Genomic DNA, 19,861 nt, shown 5'->3' with positions numbered 1-19,861 from the left:
GATTTAGCCTCAGATCTATATGATTCTGAATGAGTCACTTAACCTGCAACTGTTTCATTATCTATAACACAAAGATTAAAAAAAAAAGCCTCTGTATTGCTACAAATTCTACTTGATTCTGTAAGATTTAAAATGCCTAACAAATGGGCTAATATGGAAATATGTTCTACATGACTTCACATGCATACTGGGTATCATATTGCTTGCCTACTCAATGGATGGGGGAAGTAGTATAGGAAGGAAGAAAATTTGGAATTCAAAATAAAAAAATGAATGCTTAAAAATGCCTGACAAATGATACTGGCTAAGAATTTTAAAAATTATTTTTAGTTATTTTTATTATTAACTAGCAATCTATCAATAAACAAACATTTACATATATAAAGGCCACAAAATGAGTATTATGTATGAAACTGGGACTCTGTTACACACAACTTGCTTTTTAAATATGTATACAAATTTAAAATAATAGTACCAATACTGTCCTGCTTATCTGTGTCCCTTTTTGAAATTCTTTCTGCTCTCTTCTGTGTACTTAGGAAAAAAAATTTATACTGAATTTAACAGATACAGCTCTACTGACAGTACTCCAATTTACTTATCTGGCCCTAAACACTCTCTTAACCTCCAGACTTACATCACCAATTATCTGCTGAACATTTCACACCAAATGCCCCATAGGACATCTTAAATGCAACATATCCAACACTGAACTCATTATCTTTCCCCCTAAAATCTCCACTCCTTATGAACTTCCCTATTACTGTCCAGAGCACCACTGTTTGTTCAGTCTCCCACACTCACATCCTCACGTCATCCTCAATCCCTCACTCTCTAACCCTCCCCACCAAAGCCAATCTGTTGCCAAGTCTTGTCAATGTTACCTTCATAACATCTCTCCCTTCTCTTCTCTGACACTGCAACCACCCTGATGCAGGCCCTCATCTTCTCTTGTATGGACTATTGCAATAGCCCACTGGTTGGTCCTCCTGCCCCAAGTTTCTCCCTACTCTATTCCATCCTTCAACTCAGCTGTCATATTAATCTTCCTAAAGTGCAGGTCTGATCATGTCATCCCTCCAGTCAATAAATTCCAGTGGCTTTCTATCATGTCCAGGATCAAATATAAAATCCTCTGTTTGGCTTTCAAAACCCGTCATAACTTGGCCCCTCCTACCTTACCAGTCTTAACACTACTCGCCCCCATGTACTCTACAATCCAGTAACACTGGCCTCATTACACCTCTTCACACAAGACATTCCATTTCCCAGCTCCCTTCATTTTTATTGACTGTCCACCATGTTCAGAATTCTCTCTCCTAATTTCTGCCTCCTGGCTTCTTTCAAGTTTCATACTCTCCTAATCTGCCTCAAAGCTAGTGACTTCCTTTTGTTGATTTATCTCCAGTTTATCTTTGATATATCTTGTCTGTAAATAGTTTGCATGTCTGCATTCCTCCCCCATTAGACTATGGTCTCCTTGAAAGCAGGGACTGTCTTTTTGCCTTTCTTTGTAGTCCCAGTGTGACACAAAAAAGGCACCTATTGGGGGCAGCTAGGTGGCACAGTGGATAGAGCACCGGTGCTGGAGTCAGGAGGACCTGAGTTCAAATCTGGCCTCAGTCACATAACACTCACTAGCTACATAACTCTGGGCAAGTCACTTAACCCCAATTGCCTCACCAAAAAAAAAAAAAAAGAAAGAAAAAGAAAAAAGGCATCTATTAAATGGTTGTTGACTTGACACCAGATAAAATGAGCATTTTCATGTACACAGTAAAACACAAAAAGATGATTTCACATAAAACTGAAAATCTCCATTATGTATAAGTAGCTTTTCTTTTTAAGTATATAAAAAATTCGACATGAAATTTTCTTTTTTTGTTTTGTTTTTGTTTTGTTTTTTGTTTTGGCTAGGCAATGGGGTTAACTGACTTGCCCAGAGTCACACAGCTAATAAGTGTTGTGTCTGAGGCTGGATTTGAACTCAAGTCCTCCTGAATCCGAGGCTGGTGCTCTATCCACTGCGGCACCTAGCTGCCCCTATAACATGTAATTTTCAAAGCAGTCCCTCCTTATCTGTGGTCCTTCTAGACTGGCTATGCCTTTAGCAGAATTTGATGGTTAGACCAATCACATTAAGATGCTTTCCTGAAAACGAGAAAGGAAATATATGTACAAAAATATTTATAGCAGCTCTTTTGGTGGTGGCAAAGAATTGGAATTGAGCGGATACCTGTCAGTTGGGGAATGGCTGAATAAGTTAGGGTATATGATTGTGATGGAATACTACTGTGCTCTAAGAAATGACAAGGGGGATGGTTTCAAAAAATACTAGGAAAACTTATACAAACTGACACAAAGTGAAATGAACAGAACCAGGAGAACACTGTAAACTGTAACAGCAATATTGTAATGATGATCAAATGTGAAAGACTTAGCTACTTTGATCAACACAGTGATCTATTACAATTATAGAAGATTCATGATAAAAAATGCCATCCACCTCCAGAGAACTGATGAACTCTGGGTGCAGACCGAAGCATATTTTTTCACTTTGTATTTCACTTTTAATTTTTCTTACCTTTTTATTTTGGGGGGGAGCAACACAGCTAATACAGAAATTTGTTTTGCAGGATTTCACATGTATAACTGGTAGCATATTGCCCACCTTCTCAATGGGTGGGGAGCTGAAGAAAGGGAGAGAGTTTGGAATTCAAAATTTTTTAAAAATGTTAAAAAAAAAAAGATGCTTTCTTGAATAGAATTTCAGTTGCAAATGACAGTTTGAAGGCCTTGGCCTAGGCAAAATTGTGAAGTACGTGAAGTCTGTCTTTATTTTCTCATCCTTTCAGTTCCAATCTCTTCTCTGCTTCTCCTTCAGAAACCTACCCTTTGTCCATTTTGGCAGGCCTTTGTTCTCAGCTCCACTTTGCATCTGCTGCTCCAACTGCTTTGAACTCCCTGAACTTAACTCAGCACCATGCCGCTCGCTATCTCAAGCCTTGATTGATTCTACCTCCCTCAGCCTCCTCTCCTCTCTGACTAAAGGGCTGGAGGGTGGAGTCTTCCTTTATAGAGGGCAGAAACTGGAGTCTCAGGTCTCTTCACTTTGCATCTGCTGCCCTGCCTAATTTCAACTCCATGGAATAAGACTCTGGATATTTTCTGGTGTTCCTCCCTCCCCTTTCCTACCTCCTTTTGTGTGTTGTCTCCCCTGTTAGTTTATAAGTTCCTTGAGGGTAGGGATTGTATTTCTTTCTATTAGTTACATTCCCAGCACTTAGTACAGTTCCTGGCACATAGTAAACACTTCACAAATGTTTATTAGAAATTGTAGCTATCAGATCTAAGGTAATACTATTAACCTTCCCATGGGTGTTTATATTTTAACTTGTTGTTGTTGTTCAGTCACATCCAATTCCTCATGACTTCATTTGGGGTTTTCTTGACAAAGATACTACAGTGGTTTGCCATTTCCTTCTCCAGCTCATTTTACAGATGAAGAAACGAAGGCAAACATGGGTAAGTGACTTGCCCAGAGTCACATAACTAGTAGGTGTCTGAGGCCAGATCTGAACTCACAAAGATGAATCTTCCTGACTCCAGGCCCAGCATTTTACTCTCTGCACCACCTAGCTGCCCCTTGTATTTTAACAGGATAGTGTTAAAGACCAACAGTCAAGTCAGGATCTAATGGGGAATACAACATACAAACAACTATATACAAACAAGATATACACAGGACAAATTGGAAATAATTTTAAGAGGAAAGATACTAGCATTAAGTCCTTCAAAACTTGAATGAATCGATCGCTAAAAGTAGGAATGCGGAAAGCACAGAAGATACTTCTGAACAAAGAGCTCTGCCAAAGTCCTTCAAATCATAATTTTCATCCCAAACACTCACATTTCTATGGTGTTTTAAGGTCTACAAAGTTCTTTCAGCAAAACATCCTTGTCAGGTAGGGAGTACAAGTATTATTAGCATCATTTTATAACTAAGAAATTTGAGGCTCAGAAAGAGGATGTGACATGCCCATGGCCACAAAGCTAATAAATTCAAACCCAAGTCGTACCAGATGGGCAAGCCACATACACACAAGGTTAGCCCTCATAAAGGACAAATCTCTTAAAAAAAACTTCAGAAGACTCCAATTCATTTTCCTTTGACAAATTACACATTTACTTGAATAGTTAATAATTTTTTTAAATGCTGTTTTTCAAGAGGCAATTTGCTGCTTCTTTTAAGGTTTTGCTTCACTTGCTTAGAAACCAGAAAAATCACCTACATAGTTATGGTTGGAATTGTGAAGCAAAAACAGAGGAAATTAAATATATCATGTGAAAAAACTGTCACATATATTAAGAGGTTGAGTTTTGCAGTTAAGAGAGCTCTGGATTTGGAGTCAGAGGACTCTGATTTGAAGTCTAGCTCCTCTGTTCACCATGGGCAAATCATTTCACTTGTCAGGCTTCAGTTTTATGATCTGTGAAATGAAAGGACTAGACTAGTCTACAAGACTCTAAATCTTATGAAACTCAGGAAGGATTTTAATACATACAAAATTCCCTATTTAATATTTCAGAGAGGAACATATTGCTGGCACTGACATTTTCTCACACAATCTCTATTTACACTGAATTGAACCCCATGGTTCCATAACAGTAAGATCAATTTCTACCTTGAACTTTGGTGGGGAGGGAAATGGTTAAAAATTTTTGCAAGTCTTAAAAAGAAACTATAGAATTACCCTGTCTTGAAAATAAAACACATTTTGAATACTTGAAAATAAAAAACATTTATCAATCCAAAGGTCTTATTCATGTTTTCCCCTCCTATCCTCAATCACTAGGAATTAAATCCACCTTACTTCCTACTTATCTGGCAAAAGTAATTTATTGCCCATAGGCAAGTGCGCATTCATTCACCTGACATGAGCTACAATTTGCAAAGTAAGAAGAAACATGGAGTGGTAAGAAAAAAATCTAAGAGAATTAACATTTCCCAGTGTGACCTCTTACCGCTGAATACATTCCTTCACCACTTCATACTGCCCAACTGAAGAAGCTGTATGAATATCCAGGGGAACATCCAATTCTTCTCGACAAACTAGATGACCTGGTCCGTGCCACATAGATAAACTACGGTTGAGCAGCTCAGATTCACTGGCTTCGTCACTAAGCTCAGACATCTCTACAGTGAAAGAGAACATATAAAATTCACTTTTTTCCTATTCTGAGTAGATTTTAATATCCAAATACTAATTCTCAAAATAGTTTAAATTCACTGTTCTAAGAATAAGACTGTTTTATTAATTTACTTGTATGTGTATGTATGTAATATATAAGTAAAATCATAGGATAAGATGTATTTAATATATTATACAGTATTATCATTATATTTAATATAATATATTATCCTGTGATTTGATTATCCCCTTCACCCATCTTCTTTCACATGGCTGTTACATCTGTGTACTGAGCCAATATATTCAAGAAAGTTGGCTGTAAAAAAAATTTCCACATACAGAATTTCATTTTCCCTCCAATTCTCATTTTAAATACTTGGCAACTAGGCCGACTATGTTTAGTCAGCACAGATAGTATAATCTATTCGATAGGATTCCCCACCCATCAGTTCTAGACAACTTTTGTAATCCCAGGGGGTTATCCCATCACTCCAATGGAAGAAAATGGATTATACAATACTGAAAAGACAGACACTTGAAACTACCATAACTACAATTCTTTTAGCTAAGTATGTGCTATCTCTGTCCTTATTTCATCAATTTCAAAAACTATAAATCAAATTAGATAGCTCATTAAAGGAAATATCTATGCAGTATCTTTGGAGAAAATCTTTTCCAAAAATCAGAGAAAGATCATCTGCCCATCACATTTCAAAATGAATTTACTTAGTGTTTGAAGTAAATGAACTACATTACTCAGCACTGTATTTAGTGTCCAAATATATTAGGAAATAGAAATTTATTAAATTATCAAATAATATATCCTTGCAAATTACCAGTCACTCTCTGGGAATTTATATAGCCGAATTAGAAGGATTAGCTTTTTAAAACAGGCAAGCTTTGAAAAACAAAGCCTTCTGACATGAGTTGGAAACTCTAGCCAATTTTGTGCTTGGTCAACTGATCTCCACAGTACTATCTTTGGATAGCTAGTTATCCAAAACTAACATTTCCAAAAGGCCCCAAGTGAGCCTTATCAACTCTTTAAGCACTCCAAGACTTGTACTAGTTAACTTCAAGACTTCTATAACTAAAATATAACTTGTGATTCTATGAAGGTTGGATAAAACTTGTATTTTGGGGGTCACTGGGTTTGACTATCCCTAGGATAGATGTGAACCTGTAACTCCTTTAACTAGGCTACAAAGCACATTTTATTCCATTGTCTGAACTGTGGAATCATAGAACTTTTGAGCTAAAAAGAGGGTAGAGATGATCTGGTTCAACCTGTTCATTTCACAAAGGAGGACACTGAGATCCACAGAAATGAAGTGACTTGCCAAAATTGCCCACAGTTCCTATTCACAAAAAGGAAACACCCTAATTCAACTAGCCTAACAGATCCCAGTTGGATATTCAATTCAACAAACGTTTAATAAGAATCTACTATGTACAAAAACCACTGGGTTAGATGCTGGAGATACAAAACTGAAAAAAATGAAAAAAAAAATTCCTATCTTCACAGGTCTTATGATCTAAACTGTGCTACACATATGTAATAATGTGGTAAGACCAAAGAACAGGTATAGAAAAAGTGCTATGGAAAATCTGAAGATGGAAAAATCACTTAAGGAGGCCACAAGATGCAGTGAAAAAAGTGCTGGATTTGAAGACCCAGAACCTGAGTTCAAATCCTAATAATGACAGTTTACTAGCTGTGTGACTTTTGGGCATATCACTTAACCTAACTCCAAGACCAGAGCTCTATCCACTACACCACCTAGCTGCCCCGAGACCTATGTATTAGGATGATTATATTTGAAGCTAGGAACTCTAGATGGATTGCAGAAAGAAGAAAATAGGGGCAGCTAGGTGGCGCAATGGACAGAGCACCGATCCTGAAGTCAAGAGGACCTCGGACACTTGACACTTAATAGCTGTCTGACCCTGGGCAAGTCACTTAACCCTCTTGCCTAGCCCCCCCAAAAAAAAGAAAGAAAGAAGAAAATAAAAGTAGGAAGGGGGAGGGTAAAATCAAGTAGGCCAGGCAAAAAGGTTATAAGGACATGAACTGGAGTGGTAGCAAGGTAAGCAAAAAAACAAATACAGAGGTCCTGTGGAGGTCGAATGGACGGGACTTGTCACCTACTTGGATGTGAGAGATGACGTAGAGGGAAGAGTCAAAAGAACATGATGAGGTTTGGAGGATGAACGACAAGATACCTTCAGCAGAAATAAGGAAAGTGGAAAGAGAGTTAAGATATTTAAGACATGAAGAGATGATGAGTTCAGTTTGGATTATGTTGCATAAGAGACTGAAATTGGATCTATGCTTAATCATAACTGACATTTATATACCACTGGAATATTCACAAAGCACTTTACATGCATGTTCAGTCATATCTGACTTCTGGTGGCCTCGTGGAGTCCAGCGGTGGGGAACCCTCAGCCTCCAGGCTAGGTCCTTGGATGCAGCCTTTTGACTGAGTCCAGGTTTTACAGAACAAATTCTTTTATTAAAGGAATTTGATCTGTGAAGTTTGGATTTATTCAAAGGGCCACACTTGAGGACCTAAAGGGCCACATGCGGCCTTGAGGTCGCAGGCTCCCCACCCCTGTAAAGTAGACCATGGGGTCTTCTTTGAAAAGATACTGTTTGTTTGTCTTTTCCTTCTCCAATAGATTAAGGCAAACAGAGGTTAGGTGAGTGACAGAGAACAGAGCGCTGGGAAATATCTATACATACTTAAATGGCATAGAAAAGAAGAACCAGTAAAGGAACTACAAAATAAGGCTTTAGATAGGCAGGAAATAGCAAAATATACTAAACTGACATGATGATCACAGATCTAGAGTCCTAAGGGACTTTAGAAGACATCTGGTTCAACTCTCTTATTTTACAGATTAGGAAGCTAAGGCCAAGAGATGCCTTCTCCAAGGTAGCATCTCCAAGATCACAGAGAAAGTAGTAAAGCAGGGATCTGAAGTCAAGGTCCTCTGGCCCTAAATCTCATTCCATTGCACTATGCAGCCTCACCTCTACAATGCCTGGTAATGAGGCAGACTGAAGAAAAAAAAAATTTAACAGCCTGTTCAATTTGATAATGAAACTTTCCCAAGAGCTGAACAGTATTGGTAATGGACAGATAATAAGTATTTTGTTACGAGAATTATTTATCCTGGAAACCTTGTCTATATTACTATCAACTCATTTGCTTACTGGTTGAATCATGAGGTTTATGAAACTGACACTCTCCTGAGCTACCAGTATGGAAAGGGTGTGGAAAAGACAAGGTGTGACAAAAAAACAAAAAAGAAGAAAAAAATAAAAGTACATAATAAAATTTTAGGGTGATTTAAATATTAGTCCAACAAATCATAATATAATAGCATATAATTATAACTATAATTTATACTACCAAAAAATGTCTAAGCTACAATAGCCTACTTAATGAAACAAATGTACCAAAATACAAGCTTGATTTTGCTGTCTCCTGAAATACTCTGAAATAGAAGCAGAATAAAATACTGAAAGGTAAAAGGACAGTTAAAACAAGTACTAGGTTTGAGGAGACCCTCTGCAAGGAATAGTGACCTTGGGCAAGCCACATCTTTTATCTGGGTCTCACAAGCTATTAGAATAAACCAGTAGTTTTTAACCTGGGGCTCATTCACTGAAAAATATTTAGGTAACTTTATTTCAACAAGATTGGTGTTTTGTGATCTTATGTATTTTATTTTATGCATTTAAAAACATCATTCTAAGGAGTCCACAGGTTTTACCAGACTGCCAAATGGGTCCATGACATTAAAAAGGTTAAAAATTCCTGGATTTAAAAAGAGCAACTGACATTTATCTAATACTTTATAGTTCTATGATATATTAAAATATAGCTAGCTAGCATTTATATAGCAATTAAAGATTTGCAAAGAGCTTTCAAATATCCCATTTTACCCTCAAGAACCCTGGGAAGTAAGTGCTATTATTATCATCACCATTTTGCATATGAGGAAATTGAGGCAGACACCTTGCTGCAAAACACTTTCCATATACTATTTCATTAAATCCTCATAATAACAGCTAGTAGCAGTTAAGTAAGTGGTGAAGGGGATACCTCGCTGGACTAGAAAGTAGGAAGTTTCAATCCACTTTAGCTGTATGCCCCTGGGCAAGTCACTTAACTTCTGTCTGCGTCAGTTTCCTCACCGGTTAAATAAGGATATTGCCGGCATTACCTCCCACGTTTTTTGGAGAACAAAATGACATAACCTGCCTAAAGCGCTTTGCAAACCTTAAGGCTATCATTTTTATCCCCATTCTAAAGATGAGGAAACTGAGGCTCAGAGAGATCAAGGGACTTGCTCAGGGTCACGCGGCTGGAAGGTGTAAGAGGCAGGGTCTGATCTCGGGTCCACTCCGCCGCACCGCCTCCACTGATCCCAGAGGTTCCTTCCAGCACTGGGCGGGGAAGACAGCTCCACTTCATTCCCGCCTCCTGCCGAGCAGGCTCAGCACGCAGGCCCCTGGGGCCGATGTGGGGACAGGCAGGCAGGTGCCCCCGCCCCCAGGTGGTACCTGCGCGGGGGACTCATGAGCCTCGAGGCCTCCGTCGGGCCGGGGCCGCATCCAACGACAACGGTCCTTCCTTGGCTCCAGCTGCCCGCGACGAAAAGGCCCCCACGCTGCGGACTCAGGAAACGACGAGGAAATCGACCCGCGGGTCACCTAACGCCCACATGCCCCGACGCTCCCTTCCCAGCCTGACACATCCACGGGGCGGGCCCCCAACCTTGCCTTCGGCGATCGGCGGCTCCGCCCGGGCCCGAGGAAGAGGCACAAGTCGCCGGCTCCACGCCTCAAAAAGAGCCCAACGCTCAGACAGCCGACCCAACGCCCGGAACCCACACCCAGGCTCCCACACCGGAAGTGATTGAAGGAACGCAGGGGACGCTGGGAGTCTTAGTTTCCCCTTCGCCTCCTCCGATCCTTGAGACTGAAATTTCAAGCCTCGGACCTGTCCGAAAGACGCATGTCTATCTCGGTCTTTGACGTGTTCGTCAACCAATGAAAAGTGAGAAAATGCTAAACCCCGCCTACTAGGCTGGGACCAAGTGGACCAATTGTGATTGGAGAGTGGGAGGGACCCTGACGGTTTTAGAAGGAGAATGGAATGAAGAGGAAAAAAGGAGCTAACGGAAGAAAAACAAAAGGAGTTGGCAGGAACAAAAAAAGTTCATTCTGCAGCCTCGGCTCGGAGGGAAAGGACGCGCCTTTGATGACGTGTTCCTATTCAGATTATAGTCTGTGCTATATATCCCTGACCGGACCGCAGTGAGAGGTTCGAGTAAAAGAAACTCGAGGTAAGTTGAGGGGATCCCAGTTTCACCTGCAGGGAACGGTGTCTCACGCGTAGGAGAACAGGTAGAAAGAGAAGGGTTGGAAAGGTATGAAGAAAGAGCAAGCGACCTTCGGCTCACCGAAACGTAAAAGAAGAATGAACAGCTTGGGAAGGAGGTTAGCGTCTCGTTGCCATGGTAACAGCAGGCTTAGTGGCTCACGTGGCAATGAGTTGAAGTAAGCCGGGAAAAGGGTATAATTTTGTCTCCTCACCTCCTTCCAAACACTCCTCCTCAACCGTAGACTCAAAAATAATCGATTAGTCTATGCTAATTTTGCTTTGTCAGACCTCCGATCTAGCCTAGCTCCGCAACTAGAACTCCGCAGGGCTGTGCCTAAGTCACTGCCATTCATTCAGTGACATTTATTATTGCTCGTGCGGAACTGTGCTAATTGCTGGACCAAGACCAGGCGGCCCAGCTGCCAGCACGTTTGATCTCTCAATGCCTAGTTTTCTTTTCTGTTAAATAATAAATTAGGTTAGAGAATGTCTCACAGGGTTGTTTTTAAAGTGAGATTACATAAATAAAAATGCCGTAAGAAAGTAAAGAGTGGTACGTAAATGTACACATTCATTAAATTATTGTTTCTATTATTACTGCATTGATAGGAGGAGTTTCCACACCAGGAGTTCCTTACACCAATGATATCACAAATTATACAGAGGGTCTCCAAAGTCATTGCAGTTTAAAGCTTAAATATCGTTTTAATAGCCAAAGCAACTTAAAATTGCACTAAGACTTTTGGAACTCTCTTAATATAGAGAGAGATAGAGATATTTTTATTTCTACAACTCAAGATAAGACTGTTGTAAACAATTTTTGATTGGTTTGCATACTATATTACTGTAATCTTTTTGAGTCTGAACGCAGGGACCTGAACCAGGTGGTCTCTCTGGCACCTTTCCATTGTTATGATTCTATGAAAAATGGTGATTTAGCAGATCTAGAAGTATTGCCTTCTGAGATATCCCTACAAGAAATGTCTCAGATTCTTAAAATTTTAGCAAACATGACAGAACCCCAGTTTCATAGCCTCATAGAATGTTAGAGCTAAAATATCATCTGATCTTGGAGATTATCTGGCCCGATTCTCTCATTTTACGGGTAAGCAACTAAGCCCCAGAGAAGTGAATTGACTTTTTCCCTGTAGTGTCTAATAATAAATAAAAAAGGAGCCCCAGTTCTTTACTATGTCCAACTAGAATACGTGAGTTCAGTTCTATACATGTTTGTGTGCCCAACATTGTGTTAGCCTTTGTGCTCTGATACTACATGTTATTTATTGACTTGAGGGTTTTAAAGAAATTCACGGGTGAGCCAGCCATGCTGGTATACATCCCAGTTTCTGGGAAAACTAAAGTTGGTGGATCTCTAGAGCTTGAGAGTTCTGAGCTGTAGTGGGCTGAACCTATCAGATGTTCTCACTAAATTTGGCATCAATATAGTGAGCCCAGGAGATCAAGTTACCTGAGGAGGAATAAAGTGACCCAGGTCGGAAACAGAGCAAGTCTGAGTTCTTGTGCTAATCCGTAGTGAGATTGGATTGTAACCCCTGCCCTTCCAGCCTGAGGCAAGAAAAAGATATAAAAGAAATTCAAAGAAATCATGCCATGATTGGCCAAAATAATGTAATCTATTAGTATAAACAGCCATTATACCAGAGGACTGTCAGATTTACAGTGTGATGTTATCCCCCCAACCCATTTGCCCTCATCTTTGTAAGATTGCAGTCTTATATCATCAGATGCCTGTTGGACTTCTCTACTTAGATATCCTGTAAGTGCCTAAAATGGAACTCCTTATTCCCCACCTCAACTGACAACCAGCCCTTTTCCTAATTTCTCTCTTTCTCTACTACCATTGTTCCAGTCACCTCAGCATCATGCTAGACTGTCCACTCTCTCTCACTCCCTTACCACTAATATCTAATTAATTGCCAAGTTTTGTCAATTCTTTCTCTATAAACTCTTTAACATCCCTCTCCTTCTCTCTAGTTATTGCCTTTCATCTGAACTATTATAATAGCTTGGTCATTGAACTCCCCTGCCATATGTTTATGTCCATGCCTTTGCTCAAGAAATTTCAGTGGTTCTCTATTGCCTGTAGGATAAAATATAAGCTCCACTTTTTAGCATTTAAAGCCCTTCATAATCTGGTTGCAAACTATCCTTCCTGATGTACCTTAGTCCCCATTTGGATACTCTGGGTTTTGGTCATTTTGGCCTGCTTGTGGTTCCCAATGCACAATATTCTACCTCCATGCATTTGCATAGACAGAAAGGGGAGGTGGGAAGGGGTGCTTCAAGGCCACCTGTGGCCTCAAGGCCACAGGTTCCCCACCCCTGGCATAGACTATCCCTCATTCTTAGAATTCTTTCCTTCCTCTTAGAATCCCAACCTTCTTTCAAAATACAGCTCATGTGCCACTGTCCTCACAAGGTCTTTCATGATTTCCTCCCCTTTTCACCACCCTTAGTTTTCTCCCTCCATCATTTCCTAAATGACTGTTTTCTCTGTGTGTATATATGTGTACTTGATACTTATTGTGTATGTTTCCTCATGATCAGTACTTTAAAGTTAGGGGTTATTTTTTTCAGGGGGAGGAGGGAAGGTGTCTTTGTATCCCCAGCAGCAAGCCCAGCATTTGGCTTAGTAGGTAATAAGAGCTAAACCTGTGGTTTCCTTAATATAAGGTTCTCCTGGACCTATTTTGACTTTCGGGAGCCAACATGGTAGAGAAAGTAGTAAGTCACTCTCACCCTCCCTTATTGACATTGAAAAACCCAGAGAATATTGTCCCAGAAAAAATCCTGAAATAGTGGAGCCAGCAGAAAGATGAGGTACAGCAGTCTTTTAGCTCAGGAGGCTAATGGGATTAATGGGAAAAATCCCTCTTGCTGTGACTGAAGGGGACCAGTACAGGATGGGAGGCATCCCAGCAAGCCAGTGGCAAGCCCCATCTCAGCAAACCAGCAAGAGATCCTGAGCCCCAGGGTGGTGGAGCAGGCAAGCACCAACACTAGGCATATACCAGCCACCACCACCAGCTTCAGCTCAGCACCAGGTAAGCTACCAGACACCTACAGCCTCCAGCTGCCAACACCTGAGGCCCCAGCACACAAAACCAGTAACCAGGCCCATTGCCCCCAGCACAAGAAGCCTGGGTCAGTACCCCCTGTGCCCCAGAAGCAGAGGTCAACTTTAAAAGCCAGAAAAAAGGCAAACAACATGAGCAAGAACCAACAAAGAAAAACAGTGACCATAGAGAAGTATCATGGTGACAGGAAAGATTAAAACACAAATTCAGGAGAGGACAACATTGTCAATATACCCACATCTAAAATCTCAAAGGGGAATATAAACTGGTCTGAAGCTCCAAAAACCTTCTTGGAAGAGCTCAAGAAGGATTTTAAAAGTCAAGTAAGAGAAGTAGAAGAAAAATTGAACAATTCCTTTAAAAATACAATTTTTTGACAAAGTGGAAGAAAGCACACTGAAGAAAACAACTCCTTAAAAATAGAATTGGCCAAATGGGAAAGGAGGTACAAAAGCTAACTGAAGAAAACAATTTGTTAAAAATTAGAATTGGGCAAGTGGAAGCTAATGACTCTATGAGACATCAAGAATCAGTCAAACAAAATCAAAAGAATGAAAAATTAGAAGAAAAAGGTTCTCCTGGGTGAGGAAACTCCCTCTAGCATTGGAGACCAGCACCTTCTAGGTCTTAGAGAGTTGCCTAAAGCAGTGATATCTAACTCAAATAGGAAGGAAGGCCACTAAATCTCCCCAAGGATCCCTGCAGGTCGCATACTGACTTAGAAAAACACTTGTTCACATTGTTGTTACTGTTGTTCTGGCATTTTGTAACCCCATTTTGGGATTTTCTTGGCAAAGATACTGGAATGGTTTGCCATTTGCTTCTCCAGTTCATTGTACAGATGAGGAAACTGAGGCAAACAGGGTTAAATGACTTGTCCAGGGTCACATAGCTAGTACAGTTATCCCTTCCACATCGAGGGGTTAAGGGTGTGGCAGCCTGATGATCTGGTAAATCCACGTAAAATTTGGCCCTCCCTTTGTACCAGAGAAGTCTGAATTATTATGGCATTAAAAGATAAAATATGTTGATATAATACAATGCTATACATATATTTTGTGCATTTCTGAGTTTCTAAACTTTTTCTGTGTCATCTGCTGGCCTTCACATATTGCCTACTCCCTAAGAATTCCGATTTAATTTGTTATGCCAATCTGCAATATATGGAAACTGTGATGGGGAAAGCTGTGATGTGGAAGAGATAACTGTTAAGTGTCTGAAGACAGATTTGAATTCATGAAGATGAGTCTTCCTGACTCCAAGCCCAGTGCTCTATCCACAGTGCCACCTACTTGCCCCTCTATTAATGTTATTATGTTCTGTTGAATTTTTACTTATTTTGTTTATTTCCCAATTATATTTTAATCTACCGTGGGCCCCGCTTGGAAGTGTGATCACAAAGCAATTTGCAGTACCATGTTTGACACTCTGGTCTACAGCCCAGAGCGATTAAGGTATTTACCTGGGTCACTTAGCTAGTATGTATCAGAGGCAGGATTGCACCCCAGATCTACGTGCCTTTCTGGCCAGTTCCCCTTACACTATGCCATCTGTTTCTCAGAATCCATCCTCACAGTAGGTGTTTAATAAATTTAAGTGAATTAAGTCTTTCCTAGATCTTTTGGGGAAGACAGGAGATCCTGTGTTGTACAATAGAAAGATGTCTGGTCTTGAAATTGGGGAAATAGCACAACCATGCTATTAATGTTCTATATGATCGCAAGAGATTGAAACAGTCTGGTGCAGTGGATAGAGGGCCATATTTGGAGTCTGGTAGGAAGACCAGGGTTCAGCCTTGCCTCACATGTCAGATTGACTGACTTCTCAGTGCCCTAAGGCAATTCTCACAGTTGCTAATCTGCATTGGTAGAGGGAGTATCTACGCTGGGAGTTCAACACACTGATGAAATCACAGGTTTGGACCAAACACCACCCTCTGTTTTATAGAAATACTTTACCTGTGTGGAATTTGGTTTCCTCGTCTTTAAGAGGAAGAGATTAGATGACATTTCTAAGGATTTCTAAATTTTATAATTAAGTCATCCAAACTCTGACCTTTATGTAGGTACTCTATTACAGTTTTCTTGCCTTGCCTCCTCTTTTTTTGTTTTTTATTTTTATTTTTTTTAGGTTATCCTCAAGTGATTTCATGTGCATGGGGTATCTGCATGGCAGTTGTTTCCTATGGCATCAAATGATAAACAAGATCATCCCACTGGCCAAAATCAATTGCCTTGCCTATATGATACATCAATATGGGGATCTATCTTGGCTTCAGTGAAAGAACAGCTCCCATCTTTTGACTCAGATTCTTCCTCGGTAAGAAGTTGCTCAATGTAGATTCCGTAGGTCAGAGAACTTTTTTCCTATGATGAACAGAACATTGACTTAAGTGAGCATTTCTCCATATTTATGTATGCAAGTCTTATTTTTAATTTTTAATTTTTATAAATTTTCACAAATTGTAAATTAGATGATATTCATGTTTTCAACTTGGCATAAATAATTTTGTTGTCCTTAAATCTTTTCTTAATTCAATTTTCTTTTATTTCCCACCCCACCCCCTGCCTTTTTTTTTTTTTTCCATATCCTTCATTGTCATTCTCTCAGTTCATTTACTGTTGCTTGGTTTTCCTAAGTGACGTTTCAATGCTTCCAAGCATCCTATTGAGAATTCATGTTACAAGTCATGATGCTGAACTGAAGATGAGGATGGCCCTTGGCAGCAGCTAGTGGCAAAGCTCCACTGGGATGAACTCTATACAAAGGAACGTTCTAAATGGTAGCACTGTTTTCTGTCCCAGTGAATGACCCATAGTGCTTTGCTGATCAAGTTACAACAAATTCTCTAAGGCAAAGAATAACAAGATAGCAATTGTTTTCTTCAGCTCCATATTCTCTATAAAGCTTCTCTCTGTAAAAAAAAAAATGTTCTTGTTTATTTTCATATGTAGGCCATTTGCAAAGATAGGAACCTATCCTTCTTGGGCCTCTGTTTCCCTATCAATAAGTTAAAGGATAGTTTTTATTAAAGGATAATAAGTTGGGATAGACGAATGCTAATCTAACATTCTTCATTTGTTTGCCACGCTTCTTTGGTTGCTAACCAACTCCAGACAGCTAAGGTGTTACTGAGTTCCTAAAACTATATTTGTTCTCCTGGCAAATAGTCATTATCCTTCATATGCTATCACACCTCAATTTAGGTGTTACTTGAATTAGTGAGTGCTTGAGGTATAAGTGCTGTGTATCAGCAGCAGCTTTTGAACACAGCTTGAAACTGTTTTCATGACAAGGTACTTCCTTTTCGGTTTTCATAAATTGAGACTCTCATTTCTAACAGGTTATCCATTACAGGAAAATGACACCGTAATGGTGTCACTGTAATGGGAAGCAGTGAGGCAGAGTGGAAAGGGGGCTCGAGTTGGAGTCAGGAGACTTGGGTTTGAATCCCAGCTTTGACTTTAGGTATCGGCTGTCCGCGTCATTAGAATGTCGATTTTGTCTTTGCATCCCCGGTACCTGGCACATTGTAGGTACTTAATAAATGCTTGTTGATTGATTAGCCCTGTGACTATGGGGAAGTCATTTAACCTCTCAGAGCCTCAGATTTCTCTTCTGTAAAATGGACAGAATAAAACTTGTACTACCTGGATCACGTGGTTATTGTGAGGAAACCACTTTGCAGACTTTAAAGATCTACGCAGAAATGGGCTATGATTGTGTAACCCAAGCCTAGCACTGGATGCACACAGGCCTGAGTTTGTCTTGGGAGCTTCTCAGTAATTCCCCAGAATTTCTCTTGGGAACAGAGTTTAGCTAAATTTACACCTACCCTAATTTCCCTTAGAAATATCAGAATTTGGCTATTTTCTCTGCAAGAGCTCTTAGCTTCTGTGAGGGCCATCAAGGTAACAAAGCATCAAATATAGGGTAGGTTTTATTTAACCCACTATAAAATGAAAAGGACTTTGCTCAAGCTCATAAACACTCAAAATAACTCTCCTTCTCTCTCAGGGTTGCTAACAAGTCAAGCAATCTCTCCAGGTGATCCTTCATTTCTTCAGAGACCTATACAATACAATTTTCTCTTCTTCCCCAAGCAATCCCTCTCTGGAAAGAGAAAGAACTTATAATTGCTAGAAAAATCAAACAACCCTCCCCTCTGTTGGTCCCACCTTTCCTTGGGACAGATATGGTCCATGTGATTCACAGTACCAGTAAAGGAACAGGATCAGCTCCTTCCTCCTCATTGTGTCTCCTTATTGTTAATCCTTCACATTTCTGACTGGCAGCAGCACCTGTATCCCTTCATGTCTCTGATATCAGTGTTTCCTACACAGACATGGTTCCCTGTTTGGCTTTCATGGATACGTGGTCCTCCCTGTGGGTATGCAGTGCAGCCTAGGGTCTCCATGTCTATGTGTGATTCATCTACCCCAGGGAGAATCCTCCATGCTTCTAATGTCCTTTCCTTCAGGAAGACCTTTCTGCTGTCTACCTGTTGGATGCTGTGTTGGTTCAACAGGAGGAACACTGAAGTCAGAGAATCTGGGTTTGAATCTCAGCTCTACTATTTGTTCCTTTTTTTTTTTACTTTGGAAAAGTCTCTTGACCTCAGTTTCTTCATCCATAAAATGAGGAGACTACTAGGTAAATGCTAAAGTCCCTTCCTCATTTAAATCTTTGGTCTTAGGAAGGAGGAAGGGCTTACCAGAACCTTCTAGGGGCATACCCAGACACAACCACTACAATTATTATTAGGCCTGATTATTGAATAATTAAAAGTTTACATATAGAACTTTACAAAGCTTTCAAAGCACTTTGCTCATGACAACCCTGTATGGTAGGTAGTGTGAGGGTTATTATACACATTTTACATCTTGGGATATTAAGGCTTTGGGAAGTGATTTGCTTGTGGGCACATAGCTAGTATGAGCTGGAGCTTAAATTCAAACACACATCTCCTGACCACTGACCTTTCATACCATCACACTGCCCCCTCCGTAGTTGGTATAGGTTTTCCTAGACTTAACATATATCCATACAAATGAAGAGTCAGTCATTTCAGGGGTGTGTTGCTGTAGAATTGTTTCTGTGGGGAAATGTGTGATCATTTCCAGATAACCTGTTTGTAAATTGGGGACTTCCTTTATGGTTTATGGCAGGTATTAAGTTGTAAGTATTGATAGGTATTGAGCAATCATTGTGATTCCAAAAGTCCAAGATGTGGCTAGTCCTCAGCATAGGAGGACATAGTTGTTGACTAAAATTTCCAGCGGACCTTTATCTGACTGACTTGTCCATTATTTTATCACAGAAACCATTTGCTTCTTGTTAATGTGTCATGTTATCACTGGCAATTTTCTTTTTGGAAACCCTGTTGTAGATAAGATTCAAAAATTAGTAGCATAGTCACTATTCACTATCAGGAATATTTTACTTTGGCTCTAAATCAGGTTTTCATCTTAGATATGTTCCAATGTGTACTACAGTGCTCTGCACACAGTAGGTACTTAATGATATATATTTTTTGCATGAATGAATGGACTAATGGTTTGTTTGCTTTTTTTATTTTGGTGATATGGAAGATAGAGCTGGAGATATGTGATGGCCACCAGATGGCTCTATTTCCATTTCCATTTCAGGAAGTAGCTGAGTAAAAAAACAAAAGCTACAGAAAATGTGCTTGTGATACTCCTTACCTTGACTTTTGTCATCCTCATCACTTACAGATTAGGGCTCTCAGACGCTCTTCTGTGCAGGTCACTGGATTGAGCTGCTAAGTGTGGGCTGGGAGGGAGAACTAAAAGACCAGCAGCTTCTGCCCTGTTAACCACTTCTATTTGTGAAGATCCTAACTGTCCATTGTTTATTGACAGTCAGATGAGGAAGATGGGGAATTATTCATCTTCCAGCGAGATGAAGAAAATCTGATTCCAGACTTAACTGAAGAATTGGCAGATGACCCAGACATTCAGGTTCTCCTTATACTCTATCTTTCCTATTTTACTTTTCTACTTTATGACCTTGATTCTCCAAGACCCAGCCACTTTTTCTCTGTGTGTAAAACCCAACATTGAAAAACCCAAACCTGGAAAACCTTGTCAACATGTGAAAATTGCTATCAGTTCTAAAAAATGTTTCTGATCAGTAACACTAAGCATTAGAA

At 39.9% G+C, this 19,861-nt stretch overlaps 2 protein-coding genes across 11 annotated transcripts in view; one reads left to right on the top strand and one right to left on the bottom strand.

Annotated features, from left to right (window-relative positions):
* Positions 1-10,096, bottom strand: part of ANKS3 (ankyrin repeat and sterile alpha motif domain containing 3) — a 46,849-nt gene extending 36,753 nt beyond the window's left edge. For 2 of the 6 annotated variants that reach the window (XM_027839361.1, XM_027839356.1), the window contains exons 1-2: positions 9,769-9,976; positions 5,026-5,197 (exon numbers count right to left, since the gene is read on the bottom strand). In XM_027839361.1, the coding sequence (XP_027695162.1) occupies positions 5,026-5,195 (170 nt within the window). In that variant the 5' untranslated portion in view covers positions 5,196-5,197; positions 9,769-9,976. The other 4 variants (XM_027839360.1, XM_027839358.1, XM_027839357.1 and 1 more) reach the window with 4 other exon arrangements.
* Positions 10,097-10,234: 138 nt separating this feature from the next.
* The window catches only part of CUNH16orf71 (chromosome unknown C16orf71 homolog), a 35,632-nt gene continuing 26,005 nt past the window's right edge, over positions 10,235-19,861 (top strand). For 4 of the 5 annotated variants that reach the window (XM_027839366.1, XM_027839367.1, XM_027839365.1 and 1 more), the window contains exons 1-3: positions 10,235-10,553; positions 15,820-16,008; positions 19,572-19,670. In XM_027839366.1, coding sequence (XP_027695167.1) covers positions 15,874-16,008; positions 19,572-19,670 — 234 coding nt within the window. In that variant the 5' untranslated portion in view covers positions 10,235-10,553; positions 15,820-15,873. Of the gene's footprint in view, positions 10,554-13,638; positions 13,657-15,819; positions 16,009-19,571; positions 19,671-19,861 lie in introns of those variants that run through there. The other variant, XM_027839364.1, reaches the window with a different exon arrangement.

The sequence above is a fragment of the Vombatus ursinus genome, unplaced genomic scaffold (assembly GCF_900497805.2).
Source record: "Vombatus ursinus unplaced genomic scaffold, bare-nosed wombat genome assembly UNPS02014832.1, whole genome shotgun sequence".
NCBI classification, from domain to species: domain Eukaryota; kingdom Metazoa; phylum Chordata; class Mammalia; order Diprotodontia; family Vombatidae; genus Vombatus; species Vombatus ursinus.
Note: the sequence above shows the minus strand (reverse complement) of the source record. Positions and strands in the feature narration are given on the sequence as shown.